Genomic DNA, 25,000 nt, shown 5'->3' with positions numbered 1-25,000 from the left:
AGCTGAGAGGTCGGCTTATTTCTCCAGAGCCGACCTCTGCCCCCTGCTGGACAGTACCTGTAGTTCCCGTTCCTCAGATGTTGTGTTTGTGTGTTTCCTTGTCAGGAGGGCGTCGGTGACACTCCAGACTCTTACGCTTACGACGGAAACAGAGTGAGGAAGTGGAACGTGACGACCACAAACTACGGGAAGGTGAACGACGGTTCAGAAACCAGATTTATAAAGTGTGTGTGTGATGATGGACCATGCTGATAGCAGTTGATGTTTCCTCAGTCGTGGGCGGCCGGAGACATCGTGAGCTGCCTGATAGACCTGGATGAGGGAACCATCACGTTCTGCCTGTACGTAAACTAACTGCTCAGAGACCAGGTCACATGACGCTGCACAGCAGCTGGTCAGCTTAGCTTAGCCCATACTCAGTGTGAAGGGCAAAGTCTTCACTGAAGTCCAACATCTTACCTCCAGACTCTAAATATGAACCACAGACAGACTGACCTTAGACAGACTGACCACAGACAGACTGACCTTAGACAGACTGACCTTAGACAGACTGACCACAGACAGACTGACCGTAGACAGACTGACCTTAAACAGACTGACCTTAAACAGACTGACCGTAGACAGACTGACCACAGACAGACTGACCATAGACAGACTGACCATAGACAGACTGACCACAGACAGACTGACCTTAGACAGACTGACCACAGACAGACTGACCTTAAACAGACTGACCGTAGACAGACTGACCACAGACAAACTGACCATAGACAGACTGACCACAGACAGACTGACCGTAGACAGACTGACCTTAGACAGACTGACCGTAGACAGACTAACCACAGACAGACTGACCTTAGACAGACCAACTTTAGACAGACCGACTTTAGACAGACTAACTTTAGACAGACTAACCTTAGACAGACTGACCGTAGACAGACTGACCGTAGACAGACCGACCGTAGACAGACTGACCTTAGACAGACCGACCGTAGACAGACTGACCTTAGACAGACTGACCTTAGACAGACCGACCGTAGACAGACTGACCTTAGACAGACCGACCGTAGACGGACTGACCTTAGACAGACTGACCTTAGACAGACCGACCGTAGACAGACTGACCTTAGACAGACCGACCGTAGACGGACTGACTTTAGACAGACCGACTTTACACAGACTGACCTTAGACAGACTGACTTTAGACAGACTGATGAACTGAACATGGAAAGAAGAAGTCTGAAAGGACGAGGCCTGAGACACAACAAGAGAACCGCTTGGCTTAGCTTAGCTTAGCATAAAGACTGTAAACAGGGGGGAAAGCTAGCCTGGCTCTGTCTTCAGATTTATCTGGTTTGTTTGGTTTCTTGCTGCTGAAACAGAAAATGTCATGTTATGAACGGTGACTGAGTTGTCGTGTTTGTCCTCAGGAACGGTCAGTCTCTGGGCACAGCCTTCACCAACATTAAGATGGGTCCGGGCGTGGCGTACTTTCCTGCCATCAGCCTGTCCTTCAAAGAGTCGGTGGCCTTTAACTTTGGCAGCAGACCTCTCAGATATCCTTTTTCTGTCCACACGAGGCGCAGCACGCCTGACCTGTACCGTGAACGCCCTGCACATGATAACTAACACACTTTACATACTTTGAGCATGATTTCTGCAGGTTTTTGGTCTGTATGTTTCTTCATCACCTTGTCCTCGTTCACGTCTTTAACCCGAGTGTGACTCACGTACCCCGTGGACGGGTACTTGCCCCTCCAGAACCCCCCGACTACAGACCTGACCAAAGCTCACAAACTGCTGGGCTACATGAAGAACGTGCTGTCCACTGCCATCGACGCTCAGGTAGGACAGGTGACGTCCTGTCACGCTGTGGCTTCATTTGGTTGTTGTGATGAGCTCATGCTGATTCAGATACAGTAAATGAACTTCCTGTTCTGAGTCTGTCCTCGTCTGTGTGCAGGAGGACCGGCTGGTGGACAAAGACTTTACGTCTTGGAGGCTTCATGGAGAACCCACAGTGCTCGTCACTCTGGCTCACATCTTCAACCACTTCGCTCCACTCATGGTGAGAAAATGTCTTTGTACTCCAGCAGCTGCAACAGCAGCTGAGCCTCATGGGTATTGTAGTATATACAGTCAGAACCAAACTGCTGGCACCATCTGGTGGATTTATCTAGAACTTCTTAATGTGGTGGTGACGGTGTTGTTTGTGGTGTCTTCAGTGCAAAGTCTACCTGGTGGAGGACGTGCTGATGAACTTCCTGTTGGGGATTCTGGAGGGAGGAGGCTCCGTCAATGAACACCCGCTGATCCAACAGCTCCTGGACCTGTTCTGGCTACTGATGGAGGTCAGCACACACACACACACACACACACACACACACACACACACAGAATCATAGAAACATGGTTTGCATCATCTGTCTGTCTGTCTTTCCGTCTGTCTGTCTGTCAGGACTACGAGGTGAACGAGTGTCTGAAGCAGCTCATGATGTCTCTGCTGAGGGCCTATCGGTTCTCCCCCATCATCCCAGACCTGGGCTTCCAGGTAGGACATCCCACACCAGTACTGGTCCTGGTCCTGCACCTGGTCTTAGACCTGGACCTGGTCCTGTCATTGTCTTTAGCTTAGTCTTTAGTCAGTATGACTTCTTTAATCATTCGCTGTTGTAAAAAAAGACATTTTAGAGTTCTGGTTCGGGCCTGACTGAGTTCTGAGTTCTGGACTCACCTGCCTGCTCTGTTTCAGATCCACTACCTGCGTCTCACAACAGCCATCCTGCACCACGAGAAATCCAGGAAGTACCTGCTCAACAACGTCTTATATCCTTGTGTTGGCGCTGACCCATCTCAGAGGTCCAAACGAAGCTTTAGAATCACGAGTGAGCTTCAGTGTTGTCCTTGACGGAGTTCACGTTCGATGTTCTGCGCTCCGTTGTGTTTTTTTACATCAAGACCCCTCTGAGGGTGAAGGAGGCGGGGCTAGAGGAGCTCATCCCGACCACCTGGTGGCCCACGCACTTTGACAAGGAGGTAAAACAAACTCACCTGGTGCTGCTCGTTGGCTCCATTAAAAATGCAGAGATGTTGTTATGGTTTGAAGTACTGATCTCTGTGATGCAGTCCAAATATAAAGTGAAGTACAAGTACCCTGACTGTATTGAGGTCCAGTATGTGAGTACTTGGTTACTTTACTTACGTCATGAGTTCTGTGAGTGAGCGCTCACTCTGTGTTTGACTCTCAGGGGAAAGATGAGCGCGAGCCTGCAGACGAGAGCGCAGACGAGCGCCTGAGGCGGCGAGCGTACGAGCGAGGCTGCCAGAGGCTGAAGAAGAGGATCGAAGGTTGGACTGTAGTCTGACATCTGCGATCATAAACCACTTTTTATTCTTTTTATTCACACATTAAACAATCTGTTCATCTGTGAGATCAAAGAGATTCATTCAAAGTACTTTTACTCACATCAAAGTACTTTAATATGTTATACTTGGTACATTGAGTTTCTAATGTTTGTCTGTTGATGTCTGAAAGTGTCACTTTGGGCTTCTGGATAATTTGAACAACATTTCTTACAACCTGAACAATCAATGTCACCTCCAGTTTAGAATGAAATCCCACAACCACTAAAAGTCAGTCCCCGATTTACTCTGTCCATCATAAACTCTGTAAATCACAGAGAGTTGAGGCGGAGCAGCCGGAGGACATCAGAGGGAAAACCAGAAAACATTTCCTCCATAAAATATGATCCAGTTTCACCAGAATCAGTGAAATAGTTGCTGCTGTGTGACTTAGTGCCGTAAAGCGTTACGTACTTCTCCCGACCCGGAGCCCAAAGTTACATAGTGTGAGAACAGACGTTGTTTTACAGTGTGACTGTTTCTGCTCTCAGTGGTTGAAGAGTTGCAAGTACAAATCCTGAAGTTGCTGCTCAACAACAAAGACAAAACTACGGTACGTACGTCTGCACACAGAGCAATGGTCCACCTCCAACCACCCACAAACATTTAGTTAATTTCATGGACTGCTGGAGGTGCAGAGGTTAAACGCAAAGACAAAATATTATTATTCATACATGAGGAGTCTGTGTTCATGTCTTCATGTCAGACTCTCTGATCACGTCTGAATGTCTTCTCTGGTTTGTCTGATTTAAAAACTCCTCAGAGGTTTGAGTCGACTCTCCAGAGTCGTATCATGGAGTTTGATCCTATCGAGCGTCTGACTGGATGTTAAACTGACGTTCGCCGAGCTCAGCTGATCAGTTTTCTGTCTTTGTGTCTCTTTCAGGGAGAAGCCTCACGCTACATTTTCCTGAATAAATTCAGGAAGTTTCTCCAAGAAAATGCCAGCAACAGAGGGGTAAGAGCCCAGCACACGCTGCACCAGTTCCCACCAAACACGACGTCACATTTCACTGAATGTCGAGTAAATGTGAGGAAATGAGAATGATCAGTGTTCTCAGGATCAGCAGCAGGCGGCGCCAGTTCTCCAGTCCGAAAAGCAGCTTGTGTTTCTCCTGTTACGAGCGTTAAAGATCCAGTCTACTCTACAGTCTAATTTACCGACATCTAGTTCCTGATTACAGCCCCCTCACCCTCTCCTTCCTAACATGATGGAGAATATGCAGTGAAAGTCTCAGAGTTTGGTTCGTGTGTGTGTGTGTGTGTGTGTGTGTGTGTGTGTGTGTGTTTTCCAGCACCCCACAGCTCTGTGTCCTCCTGAGTACATGGTGTGTTTCCTTCACCGCCTCATCACGGCTGTGAGGGCGAGCTGGGATGACGGCAACAGGAAAAGTCCGGGCAGCGTCGGCAGCGACGGTACGACATAGAGACGATCAGCTGTTTGGCATGTGGCAGGAAACTGTTATATTTTATTTTAATTTTTTTTTAAAGATAAATTTCTGGCCTTTTTGAGCTTTAGTTGATAGAGACAGCTGAAGAATGACAGGAATGTGTGGGGGAGAGAGAGACATGGGAAACGGACTCTTTGTACATGGGGCGGATGCCACTGTTATTATTATTATTATTATTATTATGATTATTTATTTTAGAAAAGTATTATTATTATTATTATTATTATTATTAGATGCATATACGAGGATGATCTTTATTATCATTATTATCGTCTTCCTCCAGAGGCGTACGTCCCTCCTCAGCTCTTCTACAATGGGAAGGTCGACTATTTTGACCTGCAGAGACTTGGAGGACTCCTGTCCCACCTGAAGAAGACACTCAAAGGTGAGTCTGTCTGGACGGGGAGGGAGGTTTTCATCAGTCCAGTAAAGAAACACAGTAGAGTTCAGTGAATAAACCCTGGTCAGGGTTCAGAAATATATTTTAATGTTAATTAAATTAGAATCTGATCATTCTTTTTTTTTGATTGACAGATGACTTGGCGAGTAAAGCTAACATCATCATCGACCCTGCAGAGATCCAGGCCACATCAATGGACGACCTTGACGAGGACGAGGAGAGCGGAGCCGCTCAGGTGAGCAGTTACACGCCACCTCATGAATTATTCATGAACATCATTAACATGTGTAATTAACAGGGTGCTCATCACGTTAACCCTTTAAACCACAGAGGCCGTTTGGTGCAGTGGCGATGGGCGGAGCTCTGGCGAGGCCCAGCTGGTTGAGTTCTCCCACTCTGGGTCGGGCCAATCGTTTCCTGAGCACGGCCGCCGTCAGCCTCATGACGCCCAGGCGGCCGCTCACGCAACCGGAGAAGGTCAAAGTCCGCACACTGGCCGTGGAGCAGAGGACTGAGGAGGACAGTGAGTCATTGAACGCCTCACAGCGTCTCACATTCAGTCCTACGTTACCCACAATGCACCTGGTCTCATTAGCCTCCATTAAACTAAATAAACTTCCTGTGTAAAGCGTGTGGTCAGCTTAAAGATGTGTCGCCCTCTGCTGGTGGAAGCTTCCTGTAGTCTCTCCTGTCCTGTAACGTGTAACGTGTCCTCACATAGACTTCATCTGGTCATGTTAAGAGCTGCGCAGCTCTGATTGGCCGGTGTAAGGCCAGTTCTCAGGTTATCAGAGCAGGAAGGTAGAGAGAACACCTCCACCCTCTGGATGGACCCTCAGGACTCCACCCTGTCCTCTCTGACTCTGTCTATTCTTTCTTTTCTTCCATGTTTGTTTGTCTTCCACCTGAAGTTGAGGGGAGCCATGGTAACGACGGCCTGTTGCTGGGTCGACCGCTGGAGGAGCCCGACCAGCCAATCGCAGACAAGTCCCTGCTGGAAATTGTTGACGGGATCGTGATGATGTACAACCTGAGTGTTCATCAGCAGCTGGGAAAGGTGAGAGTGTGTGTGCACCAGTGATGGTACTGCATTACACACTGTATGTCATATACATGTGTCATCACACTATAATATATACTGCATAATATGTGTTACTACACTATAATATATGCTACATAATACATGTGTTACTACACTATAATATATGCTGCATATGTGTTACTACACTATAATATATACAGCATAATACATGTGTTACTACATGTGTTACTACATGTGTTACTACACAATAATATATGCTGCATATGTGTTACTACACTATAATATATGCTGCATAATATGTTACTACACTATAATATATACAGCATAATACATGTGTTACTACATGTGTTACTATACTATAATATATACAGCATAATATGTGTTACTACACTATAATATATGCTGCATAATGTGTTACTACGTGTTACTACACTATAGTCTCTAAAAACACGTTGTGATAACGTTGTGTGATGATTGAGGATTGGTTTGAGAGCTCCGAGCCGTCTTTGTGTCAGTCTGACAGCGAGGAGGAGATGTGGCTCTAATGAGTGAAGCTTTATTAATGACCTGTCGTTAACCAGAGTCGTTAACGAGAGTGTAACCAGATGTAACCAGAGTGTAACCAGAGTCTAACCAGAGTGTAACCAGATGTAACCAGGGCGTAACCAGAGTGTAACCAGAGTGTAACCAGAGTGTAACCAGAGTGTAACCAGATGTAACCAGGGTGTAACCAGAGTGTAACCAGAGTGTAACCAGAGTGTAACCAGAGTGTAACCAGGGTGTAACCAGATGTAACCAGAGTGTAACCAGGGTGTAACCAGAGTGTAACCAGAGTGTAACCAGAGTGTAACCAGATGTAACCAGGGTGTAACCAGAGTGTAACCAGAGTGTAACCAGAGTGTAACCAGATGTAACCAGGGCGTAACCAGATGTAACCAGAGTGTAACCAGGGCGTAACCAGGGCGTAACCAGAGTGTAACCAGATGTAACCAGATGTAACCAGATGTAACCAGAGTGTAACCAGAGTGTAACCAGATGTAACCAGGGCGTAACCAGGGCGTAACCAGGGCGTAACCAGAGTGTAACCAGATGTAACCAGAGTGTAACCAGAGTGTAACCAGAGTGTAACCAGATGTAACCAGGGCGTAACCAGATGTAACCAGATGTAACCAGAGTGTAACCAGATGTAACCAGATGTAACCAGGGCGTAACCAGAACGTAACCTTGGCTCTTCTTTTTCCAGATGGTCGTGGTTTCTGATGATGTCCATGAATACGCTGTCGCTCTAAAGGACACCGAGGAGAAGATTGCCCGATGTCCAGCGAGGGTAATCTCCTTCAGCTCCTTCAGCTCCTTCAGCTCCTTCAGCTCCATCAGCTCTGTCAGCTTATAATAAAGAAACTAATCAGAATGCTCCACATGTATACAGTTAAATGTGGACACAGAGAATTATGGTTCATTCATCAGCATATTCATTCTGTCCATAGTAGATGTGTCCAGCCAGTTGAGGACAACATGTTGTCTGTTTTGTGTCCTCCAGAGACCGGACATCCTGGAGGAGCTCCAGAAGAGCCAGAAGGTTTTTGCAGAGAAGCTGAACCACCTCAGCAGGAGACTGGCCTGGATCAACGCCACCATCTACTCCAAGGTGATCCTCAACATGTTTGTCTCGTCAGCTGCTTTTAACCTCTCAGACACTGACGTTGCTGACTCTGTCTGTCTTGTCCAGGACAAGATGTTGGACGTGTACTGGCTGCTGTGTGTTTGTATTCGGACCATTGAACACGCCGACAACACCGGCTCTTTGTTCGCCTTCGCTCCAGAGTTCTACCTCAACGTGGCCATGAATGCGTACAGCGCCCTGAAGAACTATTTCAGTCCTGCCAACAGCATGGAGGAGCTGCCAGGTACGAGGTTCCTCCATGTTGATGTGCTGTGTTTGTACGGCAGCCCAGAACAGACAAACTGAACTCTGGATCCAAACAGAGACAAACACAGGAGAGGGTGAGGCGAGGGGGTGTAATCAGTAACGACACCAATAGATACGTGTGTTTTTACGTCCTCAGGATACGAAGAAACTTTGACCCAACTCGCTGCTATCCTCGCCAAACACTTCGCAGATCCACGAATAGTCGGAACAGGTAACACACACACACACACACACACAGTTGTTGGTCACAATCCTCGACATGAATCAGCTTCTTATCACCGGTGATGCGTTCAGGCTCCTCAGGGTTTGAAGTAATCAGCTGACCCTCGACTGTTACTTCCTGTTTCCACGTCACTGACAGCGTGATGATGATGTTCATTTCCCATGATCCTCTCCTGTCAGATATTAAAGACTCTCTGATGCAGGCCCTCGCCAGCTACGTCTGTTACCCACAATCCCTCAGGGCGGTGGAGAGGATCCCGGAGGAACAGTGAGTGTTTCTTGTCTTACTAAAAAGCTGATTTCAGGTCAGTAATATGCTGATTTTATTAGTAACAACATACGTACATTAAGTGTTTTATCATCAGCTGATTCTGAGTTTCCACATCAGGATCCTCAGGACTTCATTTTTGGTTTTAGTTTTGGACCTTTAGGTCCGGTTCTATGCAGACGACGTTCAGTCACTCAGTTTGATGTAAAGTTCATTATTATGATTCAAACTGTCTTCACATTAAAACTTTGTTCCACCCAGTCCGTGTTAATGTTGTAATGATCCAATGACTTCTGTCTATCGACGCCCAGGTTCTATTTGTCAGTGAAGAATTGACGCGTTGATGAACGTTGGTTTCGTTTCAGACGCGTGGCCATGATGAGGAACCTGTTGGCTCCATACGAACAGAGACCGTGGGCTCAGACCAACTGGATCCTGGTCAGACTGTGGAGGGTGAGGACAAACCCACGGCTGTGGACCACAAAACACAACTTCCTCTTTAACTTGTTTAGCATCATATTGTGGTATTAGTACTTCAGTAAAACTCTGAATACTTGTTGGTCCTTGTTGTTTTTCAGGGTTGTGGTTTCGGGTACAGGTACACTCGTCTTCCTCACCTTCTGAAGACCAAACCAGAGGATGCCAACCTGCCCAGTTTGCAGAGTACGTGGTGGTTTTTAATATTTTGTCTGTTCATGTTTCTTCTCATTTTTGTTCTTTCTTCGTGGATGTGACAGGACCTGGTTCTGGTCCAAGTCCTCCGTTTCTGTCACGGATCTCCAGAAATAAACTGAGGCCATGATGGTCCGTCTACAGCAGGTTTATTTTTACCACAGAGCTGTTTGATTTCATATTGCTACCTGAAGAACCAACAGAAGTCACAGCAGTGTGTAAAGTCTGTGTCATTGATCCGTGATCAGTGATCATTGTATTGTAAATTGACATGTACAGGACATGTAACGTGATCATTACTGATCAATGACGACATGTACAGAACATGTAACATTTAACACATCTCCACACATGCATTTAAACTCACTAACGTTTGTAGCCGACATGCTCACATCAAACTATAGTTTCATATTTAACTGTCACATTCTGAAGGGAACATGAACGACAAACAATTTAACATGTTTTAACATCTTTACTTAGGACTTGTTAGTCTGGACCTGAGGTTGGACCTGGGACCAGTTGTGGTTGTTCAGTGTTTGTGTTAAGCTAAGCTTTGCTTTGCAGTGTTTGTACTAAGGATGTAACGATATGGAAAATTTGATATCTCGATTATAGTGAGCAAATTATCAGTTAACGATATTATCACGATATTCTTAATTGCTGTACAAATATCCAAAAAACACAAACATTGGAATTATTTCATGAAATCTTGTGATTTTCTGATCATACTAAAACATTAGAAGCCAAAATCTCATCAAAATGAAACTTTCACATTAAAGAGGCAGAAAGAGAGTTTATTTTAAATGAACAAATATGTAAACAAAATACATATTTTATTTATACATAAGAAGTGTGCCTTCTGAGAAAATGAAAATGTTCTTGTTCTTGTGTTGGCTCCGCTCAGTGGACCGACAGTAGCCTGGGTGCCTTCAGTTGCGATTCTTTCGGAAATACTTAGCAACACAGCTGCTAACACGGCTAGTAGCTCCTACGTGTCTCAAAACGAAAACGGAAAACGTTGTTGCATATTAGGAGGATAGATACTGCTCGAAGCTTGCAAGACTTGGATGAGGCTGTTATTACATGTCCCGATAATCCAACGGTAATTTTTATCGCGTAAAATTTCTCTGTGATTTATCGTAATACCAGTAACCATTACACCCCTAGTTTGTGCTAAGTTAAGCTTTGCTTTGCAGTGTTTGTGCTAAGCTAAGCTTTGCCGTGTGCTCGTCCTCTTTGTTTCGAAGCTCTTTGTGCTCCTCTCTTGGTCTTCTGCCTCCTGCATGATGATGGACTTCCCTCTGTCTGCATGTCTTTCAGGAGATCTGTCCATTGCTAGTTTCCAAAGTAAGTTCTCTTCCATCGTCCTCACTGTCGGTCTGTCTCAAAGTCACGTAGAGCTCCACAGAGTCGCATAGAGCTCCACAGAGTCACGTAGAGCTCTACAGTGCCACGTAGTGCTCCACAGAGTCACGTAAAGCTCCACAGAGTCACGTAAAGCTCCACAGTGCCACGTAGAGCTCCTCAGAGTCATGAAGAGCTCCTCAGTGTCGTGTAGACCTCCTCAGTGTCATGTAGAGCTCCACAGAGTCACGTAGAGCTCCACAGAGTCACATAGAGCTCCACAGAGTCACATAGAGCTCCACAGTGTCACGTAAAGCTCCACAGAGTCACATAGAGCTCCACAGTGCCACGTAGAGCTCTCCAGTGTCACGTTGAGCTCCTCAGTGTCGTGTAGACCTCCACAGTGCCACGTAGAGCTCCACAGTGCCACGTAGAGCTCCTCAGAGTCATGAAGAGCTCCACAGTGTTATGTAGAGCTCCTCAGAGTCATGAAGAGCTCCTCAGTGTCGTGTAGACCTCCTCAGTGTCATGTAGAGCTCCACAGTGTCACGTAGAACTCCTCAGTGTCATGAAGAGCTCCACAGTGTCACGTAGAACTCCTCAGTGTCATGTAGAGCTCCACAGAGTCACGTAGAGCTCTACAGAGTCACGTAGAGCTCCACAGTGTTTGTTAGATGGTAGATGTAGATCTTCTTCTTTAAAGCAGCTACACACTTTAATGTTGTTTTGACTCTGGCAGTCCCTGTGGACAAAAGCGGTACTGATTCTACTGCCTCATTTTGAGGGTAAACGGACCCAATCTGACCCAGTTCCAAGCGTGAAGAAGAAGTGTAGAAACATGTTCTCAGTGATGGTTTGTTTGTTTGGGTCATCCCACAGAGACATTGTTATTAAACTGACCTGAGTCAGAACCTGTTAGAGATATTTAGATGTTGTACAGGTGGACTTCGAGCTGTCACAGAGATGCAGTGAAGTGTGATGAGTCTGATGCTTCCTGCTCTCTGACCTCTGTTTGTTCACTGTAATAAAACATGTTTCACAGCTGATTAACAGATCAGCTGATCCCAGCTGGGACACAGAAGCCAGAGGACACATAGGACAAACTGGATTATTACATTTAATCAACACACCACAGTGTCCTCCTTGTCCTCTAACCCTTCACGCTTACAGCTCCTACTGCTGCAGTCTAAATATCTTCACCTGTCATTATTCATCTATTTAAACGGACCGTACGTGTTAATAAACTCACCTGTAAACAATTAAAGTCACAGACGTTAACAGATAAATATGGACAGCTGTACTCAAGATAATTTTTTGGGCCTTTGCTTTATTAATAGACAGCTGAAGAGTGACAGGAAACGTGGGGAGAGAGATGGGGAATGACATGCGGACCACACAGGTCAGGATTCGAACCTGGGCCTCCGCAGCGAGCCTTTGCATATCGGGCGGCCGCTCTACCGACTGAGCTAAACGCCTGACCCAGAGCCCAAAGTTACAGAGACACCATTCACCTGATTACAGGTGTGCAGCATCAACATTTAAAGTGTAGCAGTTCGTATGTTAAGGTATTCAGCTCCACCTCTTCAGCTCCAGCAGCTTCCTCTGCTGCCAACGCCACTCGTCCATCCTCTTCAGCTATGGAGACAAAATGGCGTCCGCTGAGGATGAGAAGTGTCCTCACAGTACACTGCAACCATCTAGACTGTTCTGTTGTTTACCTGTCCTCTCCTGTCGTCTGATTGGTTTAGAGCCGTGTCCGTCGTTGCTGCTGCAGAAACACATGGCAGAGCTGCTGAGCATGGACAAAGACATGGCCGCCTCCTTCCTCAACAGCGTCCTCAACCAACTCAACTGGGCATTCTCCGAGTTCATCGGGATGATCCAAGAGGTGAGAGAACATCAACACCAACCGGGGGAACACTGGGCTGAATGTATGGGCGGAACCACTGGTTCTGACCCGGCAGCAGACTTTAGTGACCCATCAGCCAACAGCAGCATCCATCAGTGTCAGTGATGATCCATCTCCTCTGTCCTCTCTTCTCTCTCCTCTGTCAGATCCAGCAGGCTGCTGAACGTCCAGAGAGAAACTTTGTGGACACTCGTCAGCTGAAGGTAAACTGTGACTCACCTGTAGAGAGACCTGTGACTCACCTGTAGACAGACCTGTAGACAGACCTGTGACTCACCTGTAGACAGACCTGTGACTCACCTGTAGACTGACCTGTGAACTTGTTCCAGGTGTGTGCAACGTGCTTCGACCTGTCGGTCAGTCTGCTGCGGGTCCTGGAGATGACGGTCACTCTGGTTCCAGAGATCTTCCTGGACTGGTCCCGCCCATCTGCAGAGCTGCTGCTCAGGCGACTTGCTCAGGTGAGTCAGTCCGTCTTTAGGTGCAGTCGTAGAGCAGAGCCTTCCTCTGTGTCATGAAATAATAAGTCCTGTTTGTTTCAGCTGTTGAACCAGGTGTTGAACAGAGTGACTGCCGAGAAGAACCTGTTTGATCGAGTCGTCAACCTGAGACTGCCAGGTACACACACACGCGCACACACACACACACACACACACACACACACACACACTTCATGAGCGTGCTCAGTCGTGCTGAGTCTGGAGCAGACGACCAATCGGAGAGCTCCGTGATCAACCTGTGTGTAAAAGTTGCATTCAGGGCCGTCTGAAATCGGAGCTTTGTGTTTCAGGTCTGGAAAGCGTCGACCACTACCCCATCCTGGTGGCTGTGACCGGCATCCTGGTTCGGATCCTTGTGGACGGAGACCGACAGGGGTGAGTTTTTTTACCCATGATGCACCTGGTCTGGGTGTCCACTATTTGGTTGAAGTCCTCAGGGCGGTTCAGGATCTGGACCCGGACCCGGACCCTGAACCAGGTTCTTGTAGTTTAGAGCTCGACTCTGCTGATGTTAGACGTGGTTCTCAAGGGTCCTTGAGATCCTTGAAAGTTTGTGGATTTGAGTGAAAAGACTTTGGAAACAGCCTTGGGTCATTGAAAGTCCTTGGATTTATTCATGTGAACACCAAACAAACGTTTGAACTCAAGTCTGTTGAAATATTCATGAACCTTCATCTCAGAATGTGCTGCCTTGAATTCTTAATTTGAGCTGATTGGCCTGGGAAACCCTTGAATTTGAAATAAGCGCTGTTGGTTTCAGAGTCACAGGAAGGTTCAATCAGCAGCTCGCCGCACAGATCAGCTGACCCGAATGTTTCTGTCAGATGTGAGCGCGTCCAAACGGTGATGATGTCAGCTTGTGTCAGCAATGATAAACTACGCCTCCCAGCTCTGATTAGACAGATGGTTGTTTTTGGTGTCTGTTGGAGGTTCCGCTCTACCTTCGTAGATTCTATAGGTCGGTTCTGATGATGTTCTGTCTTCCTTCCTGATCAAACATCTTATTTTAAAGTCTCTTCATCAGCTCAGAGTGTCCTGATGTTGATCAGAAGCTCCGTCCGCCCGGCGTGGTCATCATCTCAGCGGCTGTATCCGTATCGCTCCGTCATGTGACCTCCTGTTTTAGTCTGACTCAGCACTTTGTGGTTCTCCTCCTTGTCCGAGTCATGAGAGTCTCACATGAATAAAAACATGGACTGGAGATGGAGATCTGATGGAGAGTCGATGAGCACAGATGTCAGTCAGATGTGACTGCTGACATGTCCGGCTCCATGACACTGAGGACTGAGCATGGCGTGGTCTGCCTGACAGAGTCGTGATGTGTTTCTCTGCTGATGGATGTTTGCAGAGACCACAGGAAGGCGGGCTGACCATTAATGGACTCTGTGTGACCAGTAACGTAATTGTTGAAATGAGTAAAGGCATTAGTGTCGTCCACAGCGGGCGGTACCGGCTCCTCTGAGGCGAGCTAGGGAAGATCCAGATTAAACACAACACCAACCCAACAGAGCCAACAGAGCCACCAGAGTCAACACAATGATGACAGTTATTACCCACAATCCACCTGAAAACGGACACACTACTGATTGTCTGTGTGTTTAGAGATTATTCATCTCCTGAGTGTTCAACCACCATCACGTTAACCAGTTTAAAACAGTTTACACCAGGCTAACAGTTTCCCTCTGTTTCCAGTCTTTATGCTAAGCTAAGATTCATATTTAGCGTGAGTTTAGAGGACAGGAAGTGAAGGTGCCGTGGTTCTTCATGTAACTGACCTCAGAGAACATGACTGATGAAGTATCGACGAGCTGCTTCATGATCAGCACGTTTACAGTCTTTTATTGTGAGCTCTGTCTCCAGGCGTCGTCAAACCAACGGCTCATGCACACACGTCGAGCAGATGATGAACTGGCTCGCATGTTATTAGCATATGTTAGCATGGCTTTCCCGCCTCAATGTCGGAGCCGTTCATCATTTCACTGATTCATTCATTCATCTGTCTGAAACATCTGATCAGCTGATCAACAACAAACACGTAAAATTCATGAATCTGAGCTTGTGTGCCGTTCACGGTAACATGATACACGGGTGACCGTGAGCTGGTCCGGGCCCGTCGTCCTTGAGCCTCCAGCTGTGTTCTGAACTCATTTCATGTCCTGGTGCCGCTCGCATAGAGTCTGCTCTGCTAATGGGTTTTGTGTTGAAGTGTTAGCGTGTAATAAATCAGAACGGCACTGTTCCATTTATGTGGAGCTCCAGCAGAATCCAGCAGGACCAACTAGGTCAGGGGAACCTGTCTCCAGGAGATTGGTCTGGGTCAAAGTCATGAACGATGGAGGACTGGCAGCATGAGGTGTGAAATATAAAAACAAAAGCATGTCTGGAGTCTGGTATAAGTCATAGATGTGTATAAATATCACAGTTCATATAAAGCACTGCGGCTGCTCCTCGTGTCCATGTTTGTTTCTTCTTCTGCAGTATTCGTCTGACCATCGTGTCTCTGTGCACATCAGGACTATTAACAGCCTCATGTCCTCCCCCCTCCTCCCCCGTCCTCCCCTCTGTGTAGAAAATCAATGGTGCTAATTATTGTCCATTACCTCGGGCTGAGAGACATCAGAGCAGCTTGCAGCATCACAGATTAGATTGAGACTGAGGCTAATTAGCTTAGCAGCGTTGGAGCATGAGAGGCTGGGCTCAGGGGAGCTTGTTGTTCTGAGCCCGGCCCAATGTGAGCAAGCTGCTGAGCCTGCAGAGTCGGGGAGGGAAACATTTCAGACGTGACCTGATGATTCTGCCGTGGTTCTTCCTGTTCACACCGAAAACATGAAGCATCATGAAGCTTCTTCACAATGACACATGTCTTTATTCAGTCTTTGTTGATGCGGTAAAGACTTTAAAGTTTCATCTGCCGGTCTGAAGGTTATCTCTGATTGTGGTCGATGGCGGCCACACCCCCACCAACCACACGGAGATGTACTGTAGTGATCAGCACACGCCCACCAGTCCACTCAGGGAATATCTATGGTGACACTCCGTCCTCAGACTGATGGTCCATTAGCTCGGTTACCCCTGGCAACAAGCCTAAAAGTCTGTGATTGATAGTTAGTGAGCCGACAGCTGATTGGTCGAACTGGTGGTCTATGAAACGCTGGAGGCTTTGCTTGGTTAATCAGTGTTGGTCAAGCTCTGACTGTAAAATACTGAGGTGGACTTCAGGTTCTTCTTTTGGAGCTTCATGGTGGTTTGTTAATGGACCGTGTACTGAAGGACCCAGTCCATTATCAGACCTCTGGTCTATAACCGGAGTTACCTCCCATCATCAGAATTTAGAATTTAAAAAGACTTTTTCATCATCTGCTCCGAACTATCATGATAATATCAGCGTTTAAACATCCACAGAGGTCGAACTCCATTACAGCATCAAACTAAGACTTCACAAGACTTCATTAAACTTTATAAGACTCCATAAGACTTTACTAGACTTCATAAATCTCCATAAGACTTCTTTAGACTTCACTAGACTTCACAAGACTTCATAAGTCTCCATAAGACTTCATTAAACTTCATAAGACTCTATAAGACTCTATAAGACTTTATAAGACTTCATAAGACTCCATAAGACATTATAAGACTCCACAAGACATTATAAGACTTCATTAGCCTTCATCAGACTCCATAAGACTTCACAAGATTTCACTCTACTCCATAAGACTGCATTAGACTTAATAAGACTTCACTAGACTCCATAAGACTTTATAAGACTTCATTAGAGTTCATAAGACTTCATTAGACTCCATAAGACTTCATAAGACTTTATAAGACTTCATAAGACTGCACTGGACTCCATAAGACTTCATAAGATTTCACTAGACTCCATAAGACTTCATTGGACTCCATAAGACTTCATTAGACTTCATTAAACGTCATAAGACTTTATAAGACTTCATAAGACTCCATAAGACGTTATAAGACTTCATTAGACTTCACTAGACTTCATTAGCCTTCATCAGACTCCATAAGACTTCACAAGATTTCACTAGACTCCATAAGACTGCATTAGACTTAATAAGACTTCACTAGACTCCATAAGCCTTTACTAGACTCCATAAGACTTCATAAGACTTTATAAGACTTCACTAGACTCCATAAGACTTAAAAAGAATTCACTAGACTCCATAAGCCTTTACTAGACTCCATAAGACTTCATAAGACTTCACTAGACTCCATAAGACTTCATAAGACTTCCCAAGATTTCATAAGATGCTAATGTTACTGTGCTAACGTTTCCATTCTAAGTTTTTTTTAGCATCATCTGATTCACTTTGACATCACAGATGAAATCTGAACACATTTCTATGATCTTGTATGATTTCACATCTTTACATTGATAAATAATTTAAATATTGACCAGATCAGTCTTTATTTTTTAATGTGAGAGAAAATGGATCTTTTATTTACTCTGTGCCGTTCATGAATAATTGATTTGATTTATTTTAGTTGAGAGAGAGAGCGCTGAAGGAAGGCGAGGAGCAGATGGGGATTCCTTGTTAATGGAGGTTCATAAACTGCCCTCTGTGTGTGTGTGTGTGTGTGTACTGAATAGACTTAACACAGGTGAATGTAAATGTTAGAAAACACCTGCTGGGACTGAATAACAATAACAAACCTTCAGATCAAACCAGCGTCTGTTCACTGACTTCCTGTTAGAATGTTTCAGATTTATCAATCATGTATGAAACAGTGTCTTCTGCATAACAATGGTCCTGATCCTGGTAACACTTGCCTGCTCCTCTGTGTTTGATATGCCTCATCTCATCTGTCCTCTTCATGCTGTCTCCAGGATCACTCTGTGACCTGTCTGTCTTCATGTCTGTGTTTGTTCCCTCCTGTCTCCCTCTCTTGTATCAGGGTGTTGGAGCTCTACAGCGTCTTGATTTAAGATGCCTCCAACAATAACTGTTTACTGGCGGCGAACATAAACACTGTCCTCCAGTCCATCGTTCTTTTGCTCCTTTTGTCTTGTTTTCTGACCTTCCTCGTCTTCATGATTGAGTAAACTGTCGCTCAGAGAAATGTAAGCAGAGCGTCAGTTGACGAGGCTGTTTATCTGAGATTCATGATGAACAACTAAACAGTTAAAACATCCATTGTGCTCAGTGTTTGTCCAGCTGACTGATGCTGACGTCAGAGTAAAGCTTGCTCCGTGTCTGAGTGCTCGTCTCCACGTCAAAGTTTTATCACACCTCAGGCTTCAGCTGTATGAACAAGGTCAGCACTCATTAAAGAAAGTTCATTAAAGTAAATAAACAGCTTTCAGCTTGTGGTCTGTTGAGTCCACAGAGTGGATTGGTCCACAGACCGGATCAGTCTGTCTTCACAGTTTGTCTTGTAGTGGAGGATGAAGATGAGGGAAGACCTCCTGAATATTTCATGGCTGCTTTGCCTTCCATTTCAGAGAAGTGCCTCACATTAACCCTTCGTTCTCCGTTCTCGTCTGACTGAACGTCCTGCAGTAGACACATGAGCCGTTATAATGAGTCCATATCACGTCTTCTGTCTGTGTGATGGACAACACTTTACTCTGAAGTTCTGGTTCTGGTCCGGTTGGGTTCAGTCCTGTCGAGTCAAACAGTGTGAGGATGAGCAGACCAATCACAGTAAATGATGTCTCTGTTTCTATGACGATTTTTGACATCAGGGATCATTGTGTGTGTGTGTGTGTGTGTGTGTGTGTGTGTGTGTGTGTGAAGGCTCTAAATGTTTTAGTTCATGTTGTCATACGTCATTTCTGTCATGATTCAAACTGATTGATTGTTCAGTCAGTGAGATGACGTCATGTCTGCAGTGATATATAAACTAGATATTGTGTGTGAACAGATCTGTCAGCTGATATCTTACAGCATTGTGACATGTGTGCTCGCACAGTTAAAGACTTTTAACGTCTGAGAAATGTACCATCAATCAGTTTCAGTGAAACTATATACATATACATACATACACTATATATATGGGAGTGTGTAATGTGCTGTGGGAGTAAATAATACACAGAAAACATACCACTCACACTGAGTGGGATTTAGTTTGAACTTCCTGTGCACAGATTAAAGCTAACGCGATGCTAACGCGATGCTAGCACTCTGCGATATATTTATGTGCATGTCTCCTTCAAACTTCTGGTTTTTTGTATCTCAGATTATTTCCCAGCAGCTGCTGCAGTCATCTATGTGGCATCACTGATTTATAGCGGCCCATGAATTACAGTTGGTGCTCGATTAATTTTCCCACAAAGCTTTGTGTTATCTTATTTCCCAGAAATCCTCAGGAAACACAGGGACAGCTAGCAGCTAGCATGCTAACATTACATGATTCAGTCAGTACTGACTTTACTGACTACATCAGCACACACACATACATGTCTACATTTCCAACAGAGGACTGTGATTTTAACCCGACGAGTGGGGACTTCTGTTTCTGATCTTTTATTAAAAACAAAAATAAAATTATTATTTTTTAACATGATTTACCATGACCAGCTGGAGACCTCCAGCATGTCCTCTGTTGGTGAATGTGTAGCAACGTCCAGGTCTATCCATCTACTGTTAGGTACACGAGTACACAGCCTTTAATTAATGGAAACCATAGCTGAAATCTCTGTGGTGCCAGTATATCTCTGACCTCCCACTCTGCTTCGTGACTGTATTTACCCTTCATGATAAATAATATGATAATAATATAATAATAATACGTTAATGTGGTCCAACACACTCACACGTTCATTTTGAGGTATTTTTTGAGGTGCATTAATAATTTTCCCAAACATCGTCTTGTTTATTTTTTTAACTTCTAGTTACAATGAAAACAAATATATGATCTCCACTGATTCATTCATGCATATCAATGAATACATCACCTAAACTCAGGTTGACTGCACCGACGTTCTTGATTCGCTCACAGAAATGTGTCATGATTAAAAGTTAATAAAAGGTTGAATCTGCGTCTTCGACATTGTTTCAGTAACAATGAATGACTCCTGCGGCGGTGACAGGCAGACTGTACGCGACTCGTCTTTTAGTTTCACACAGACCTCAGTCAGTCCACAGAGCATGAAATGTTCTGACTGTAAGAGTCCACAGCTCTTCATTTTCTACATGCAACACGTGTTCATGAAAATATAATCAAATATACTGTTGTACACAGAATGTGAAATAACAAGGGGGTGTTTTTGGAACATTAATGAACATAAATCATGAAACACAGTGGGCCTTTATAAACTATGACCTCCTGTTATGAGAATTAAATTAACTTTCTTTCATGAATATAAATTATGGTGCTGTTAGACCGCCTGGTTAATACAGCTACTGCCTTGTTTGTTTTCAAACACTTTCGTTACCGCAGAGAAAATGTTTTTGAAAGACGTGATAGCTGTGTGGTATTTATTCAGTTTGTGTTTATATGTGTGGTATTTATTCAGTTTGTGTTTATATGTGTGGTATTTATTCAGTTTAGTGTTTATATGTGTGGTATTTATTCAGTTTAGTGTTTATATGTGTGGTATTTATTTAGTTTAGTGTTTATATGTGTGGTATTTATTCAGTTTGTGTTTACATGTGTGGTATTTATTCAGTTAGTGTTTATATGTGTGGTATTTATTCAGTTTACGTCGTGTTTATATGTGTGTATTTATCAGTTTAGTGTTTATATGTGGTGTATTTATTTAGTTTAGTGTTTATTGTGTGGTATTTATTCAGTTTGTGTTTAATGGTGGTTATTATTCAGTTTGTTTTAATTGTGGTATTTATTCAGTTTGTGTTTTATATGTGTGGTATTTTTCCGTTTAGTGTTTATTGTGTGGTATTTTTCAGTTTGTGTTTATATGTGTGGTATTTTTCAGTTTGTTTTATATTAGTGCTGTCAAAATTAACGCGTTAATTTGTCGATATTTTAAAGAATTAACGTGTTAACAAAAATAACGCAATTAACGCGTTTTGTTTACTTCCGGTGGCGGCCGACATTTTGGAGTGGCAAAGTAGAGCTTTGTTTCCCAGATATTTAGTGTTTGTGTGAATGGGTGTAAAAGAGGCATTAACTAAAGCCCTCATGGAGACTGCGCCCTGGCGTCGCCCACATTGCCCACAGCTAAAACTGGCCCTGCTTGTATTAGTTTACGGCAGATCTGCCACATCCAATATGGCGGACGTAACGTATCGCAGCAACGGACCAACCTGCTCAATGAGGCATCTATGTATATGTCTATGATCTATCCTAACTAAAGGAGATCTGTGTATATATGTCTATGATCTATCCTACTAAAGGAGAGTCATGTAGATATGTCTATGATCTATCCTAACTAAAGGAGAGTCTATGTATATATGTCTATGATCTATCCACTAAAGGAGAGTCTATGGCGAAAAGATGGATAAGGACGGACTTTTAGGGAACATTTCATTTTAAAAGTTGCCTGACGGCTGTTGGACAAAAACAAGGCATTTGCACAGTTTCAAAGCCGAATTAAATTCCACAGAAGTAACCGACTTTAACATATCACCTCAAAACAAAACACCCTGTCTAACACAGGAGTGTGGCACTCCTCAGTATTTCCTCATTCTGGTTTTCTCGTTTGCACTGTGCATATGTGCACCTTAAGCCAATAAAATGAATGAATTAAATATACTTCTCTTGTTTTTTTCTACATTAATTTGATCATTTTACATAAATAAATATACATTATAAGCTTCAGTCTCAGAAAAATGCATTTAATTTATTGATACATTTATTGATAGATTAATCGCGATTAATTACAGAATTTTTTGCGATTAATTAGTTAATTTTTTTTAATCGATTGACAGCCCTAGTTTATATGTGTGGTATTTATTCAGTTTGTGTTTACATGTGTGGTATTTATTCAGTTTAGTGTTTGTATGTGTGGTATTTATTTAGTGTTTATATGTGTGGTATTTATTCAGTTTGTGTTTATATGTCTGGTATTTATTCAATTTGTGTTTACATGTGTGGTATTTATTCAGTTTAGTGTTTACATGTGTGGTATTTATTCAGTTAGTGTTTACATGTGTGGTATTTATTCAGTTAGTGTTTACATGTGTGGTATTTATTCAGTTAGTGTTTACATGTGTGGTATTTATTCAGTTAGTGTTTACATGTGTGGTATTTATTCAGTTTAGTGTTTACATGTGTGGTATTTATTCAGTTAGTGTTTACATGTGTGGTATTTATTCAGTTAGTGTTTACATGTGTGGTATTTATTCAGTTAGTGTTTACATGTGTGGTATTTATTTAGTTTTTCTCCACACTGCCTGTCATGTGTGCTTCACGTGCACTTCACCCTTTGCAACCAATCAAGGTTGAGGACAAGCAAAGGACACACCTGGTGACAAATGTCTTAAATAACTCCACTTCAGAAGAAATCTGTAGGAATGAGCCGCTAATGTTCCAGCCAGAGTTACTATTGAGGAAGAAGAGGGAGGTTCAGTTGTGACTTTAATAATGGAGTTATCATTCATTTCCTGTCGCACAATGAAGCTACAGCTCTGAACTTTAAGTGAGAGAATATCATGAAACACTTTGTTCAGCTCGTCAGAATGCAGGAGATGATGATGATGATGACAGCGGTGGAGGTGATGATAGTAGGAGGTGTTGAACAGATTTTTGACTGATCTGCTGCTGTGATTTATGAAAATCATTTTCTTACAGTTTGTTCTGTCTGTACTGCAGACTGATTGTTCACTGTGACGTCTGTGGTTTGAAACTGAATCGTGTGTTTGAAGGATTAGTGTCAATATTTCAGGCTATGAATAAACACACAGACTTCCATTATCATGCACCAAGTTGAGTGCCTGAAGAACAATAACAAGGCGGACATTCACCTGGACGGTCAGATACAGCTTTATTAACACACAGATAAAGAGAGGAGGAGGGGGAGATGCAGTGAATACAGTGAAGACAGTCTAAACACAAACATGTCAGTCCTGCTGTTTATTCATCACACAGACCGATCTGTCCTTCGTCACTTTGATCGATGAAACCTTTGAAAAGTCTCGAATGAACTCAAACTGCAGCTGTTCCCTTCAGCACAATTCATTTTCATTTCTCTTTTTTTCCTGAACTGATGACACTAATCATGTTCAGAGGAAGAGGAGGAGGAAGGAGGGAGAGTCGTACCTTTAAATCAGTTTCTATTTTTACTTTCTAAAACCTTCTTCTTCTTCTTCTTCTTCTCGCTTGTCTAAACTCTATAAAACGCCTCACGTTGTGACAGAGCTACACTAGGCGGATCATTTTGGCTCGAATTGACTGACACACCGACTCTGGAAAGAAAAACAGGAAACGCTAAAAAGCTTTAAAAAAGATCATTTGTTGTTTTTCTCTGTATGAGACAAGAAGGCATCTGGAGCAAATGTTCATTAAAGGTACAAGCCGTGCTTAAAGGGACAGCGGTCCATGCTCTAACTCTCTCCTGGCTCAGTCTTCTTTCTACTTCTGACACTTTGGACTCCCTAACGTTCGCCCCGAGCACCGTGCCTTCCCTTTGAGCCCGTCCCGTCACAGTGCATTGGTACATGGCTGCAGGGCTTAGTGGGCAGACCTGGGCAAACAACAATAGTTCTGTAAATTTGGTTATTTCATCTCTTAAAATTGCACTTTGATTGTGTTTCATCAGGCAGTTTAAAGCCTCACAGCCTAAAGCATACAAAGTCTAAGTTTGAAGAGCTCTGAGTCAGTGTGGGAGTACTGGTTTGGTTTGCTCAGGTCAAGTGCTGGATGCAGTGGGAGGTGGCGAGGAGGTAACCAGAGGAACGGAGGAGAAAGGAAGTGTGTGAGAGGTGATGATAGTGCCAGTCTGTCTCTCTGTTTGTGCCGTTGCTATGGCAACATGATGGGAGTGTCTGAGAACATGGATACGAAGGAGTCCGTCTCCCCCGCCCTCTGCTGCGACTGGATGTGGAGCTTTGAGCTCTGCTCTGGCTCTAGCAGTAAACCCGGACCCAAGTGTCCGCCGTGCACTGCCCCGGCTACCGGCCCCGTCCTGAGTCTGCCGTTCTGCTGCTCTTTGATCGGCTCCAGAAACACCACATGCTTGTTGGTGCTGACCTTGCGGCCCGGGCCCTCGGTGGTCGTCGGCGGGGTCGGGGTGAGGATAGACGATTGGGCGCTCCCTGCACCAACCTCGTTCCCTTGACCCGGGGTGGCAGTGATGGGGGTGGAGGTCTTGAGGCAGGGAGGGCAGCGGCAAGGCGTCAGGTAGAGGTACATGAGGACCAACACCAGGCTCACCACGCAGCCCAGCAGGGTGGTGAATCCAGTGTTGAAGGACTCATGCGGGTCGCTCTCATGGTGCAGCACCACAGTCACGTTGACCTCCTGCGTCTCATTGCGCTTCTGCTGCTGGTCCAGAGCCATGCACCAGTACACACCAGAATCTGCCTCGCGAGCCGCCACGATCTCCAAGCTGCCGTTGGCGTACATCTTTAAGGATCCGTTGTTTCCCGGCGGTGCCACATACTCCTGATTGGGCGCCACCCAGAGAAAGGTCACATGCCGTCCGGTCAGAGTGGTCACGCAGTGCAGCAGCACAGCTTTTCCCTCCTTCACTGAGACACTGCTCTCTTGCTCCCTCAGCAACCCACTCAGTGCCGTCAGGTTGCATTTTTCAAAGTAGCGGTCGTGTTTGAAGAAGCGCACGGTGCCTTTCTGTATCCCGAAGACCAGACAGGTGTGCTCCTGCCTAAAGTCGCTTACCGAGGTGAAACCTTTCTGTTCCCAGTGCCGGAAGAGTCCGTACATGGAACACTCGCACACCAGGGAGTTGTTGTGAAGGTACAGTCCTCTCTGGACTGATAGG

General features: G+C 44.7%; 2 protein-coding genes across 2 annotated transcripts in view; one reads left to right on the top strand and one right to left on the bottom strand.

Annotated features, from left to right (window-relative positions):
• The window catches only part of rnf123 (ring finger protein 123), a 45,786-nt gene that overhangs the window by 9,060 nt on the left and 11,726 nt on the right, over nucleotides 1–25,000 (top strand). The window contains 29 exon segments of the mRNA XM_027278964.1: nucleotides 106–192; nucleotides 274–341; nucleotides 1,431–1,556; nucleotides 1,731–1,845; nucleotides 1,964–2,068; nucleotides 2,226–2,351; nucleotides 2,459–2,551; nucleotides 2,753–2,826; nucleotides 2,919–3,036; nucleotides 3,249–3,348; nucleotides 3,894–3,955; nucleotides 4,289–4,360; nucleotides 4,698–4,818; nucleotides 5,137–5,238; nucleotides 5,388–5,488; nucleotides 5,584–5,776; nucleotides 6,165–6,310; nucleotides 7,539–7,622; nucleotides 7,836–7,943; nucleotides 8,025–8,202; nucleotides 8,362–8,436; nucleotides 8,628–8,715; nucleotides 9,081–9,168; nucleotides 9,294–9,378; nucleotides 12,480–12,619; nucleotides 12,787–12,843; nucleotides 12,970–13,101; nucleotides 13,183–13,258; nucleotides 13,431–13,515. Of these exon segments, the coding sequence (XP_027134765.1) occupies nucleotides 106–192; nucleotides 274–341; nucleotides 1,431–1,556; nucleotides 1,731–1,845; nucleotides 1,964–2,068; nucleotides 2,226–2,351; nucleotides 2,459–2,551; nucleotides 2,753–2,826; nucleotides 2,919–3,036; nucleotides 3,249–3,348; nucleotides 3,894–3,955; nucleotides 4,289–4,360; nucleotides 4,698–4,818; nucleotides 5,137–5,238; nucleotides 5,388–5,488; nucleotides 5,584–5,776; nucleotides 6,165–6,310; nucleotides 7,539–7,622; nucleotides 7,836–7,943; nucleotides 8,025–8,202; nucleotides 8,362–8,436; nucleotides 8,628–8,715; nucleotides 9,081–9,168; nucleotides 9,294–9,378; nucleotides 12,480–12,619; nucleotides 12,787–12,843; nucleotides 12,970–13,101; nucleotides 13,183–13,258; nucleotides 13,431–13,515 (3,005 nt within the window).
• The window catches only part of amigo3 (adhesion molecule with Ig-like domain 3), a 3,939-nt gene continuing 1,683 nt past the window's right edge, over nucleotides 22,745–25,000 (bottom strand). The window contains exon 1 of the mRNA XM_027278934.1: nucleotides 22,745–25,000. This exon is cut by the window's right edge and continues 1,683 nt beyond it. Coding sequence (XP_027134735.1) covers nucleotides 24,022–25,000 — 979 coding nt within the window. The 3' untranslated portion in view covers nucleotides 22,745–24,021.

The sequence above is a fragment of the Larimichthys crocea genome, chromosome VI (genome assembly GCF_000972845.2).
Source record: "Larimichthys crocea isolate SSNF chromosome VI, L_crocea_2.0, whole genome shotgun sequence".
Classification (NCBI taxonomy): domain Eukaryota; kingdom Metazoa; phylum Chordata; class Actinopteri; family Sciaenidae; genus Larimichthys; species Larimichthys crocea.
The sequence above is the reverse complement of the archived record's forward strand: the minus strand, read 5'-3'. Positions and strand labels throughout refer to the sequence as shown.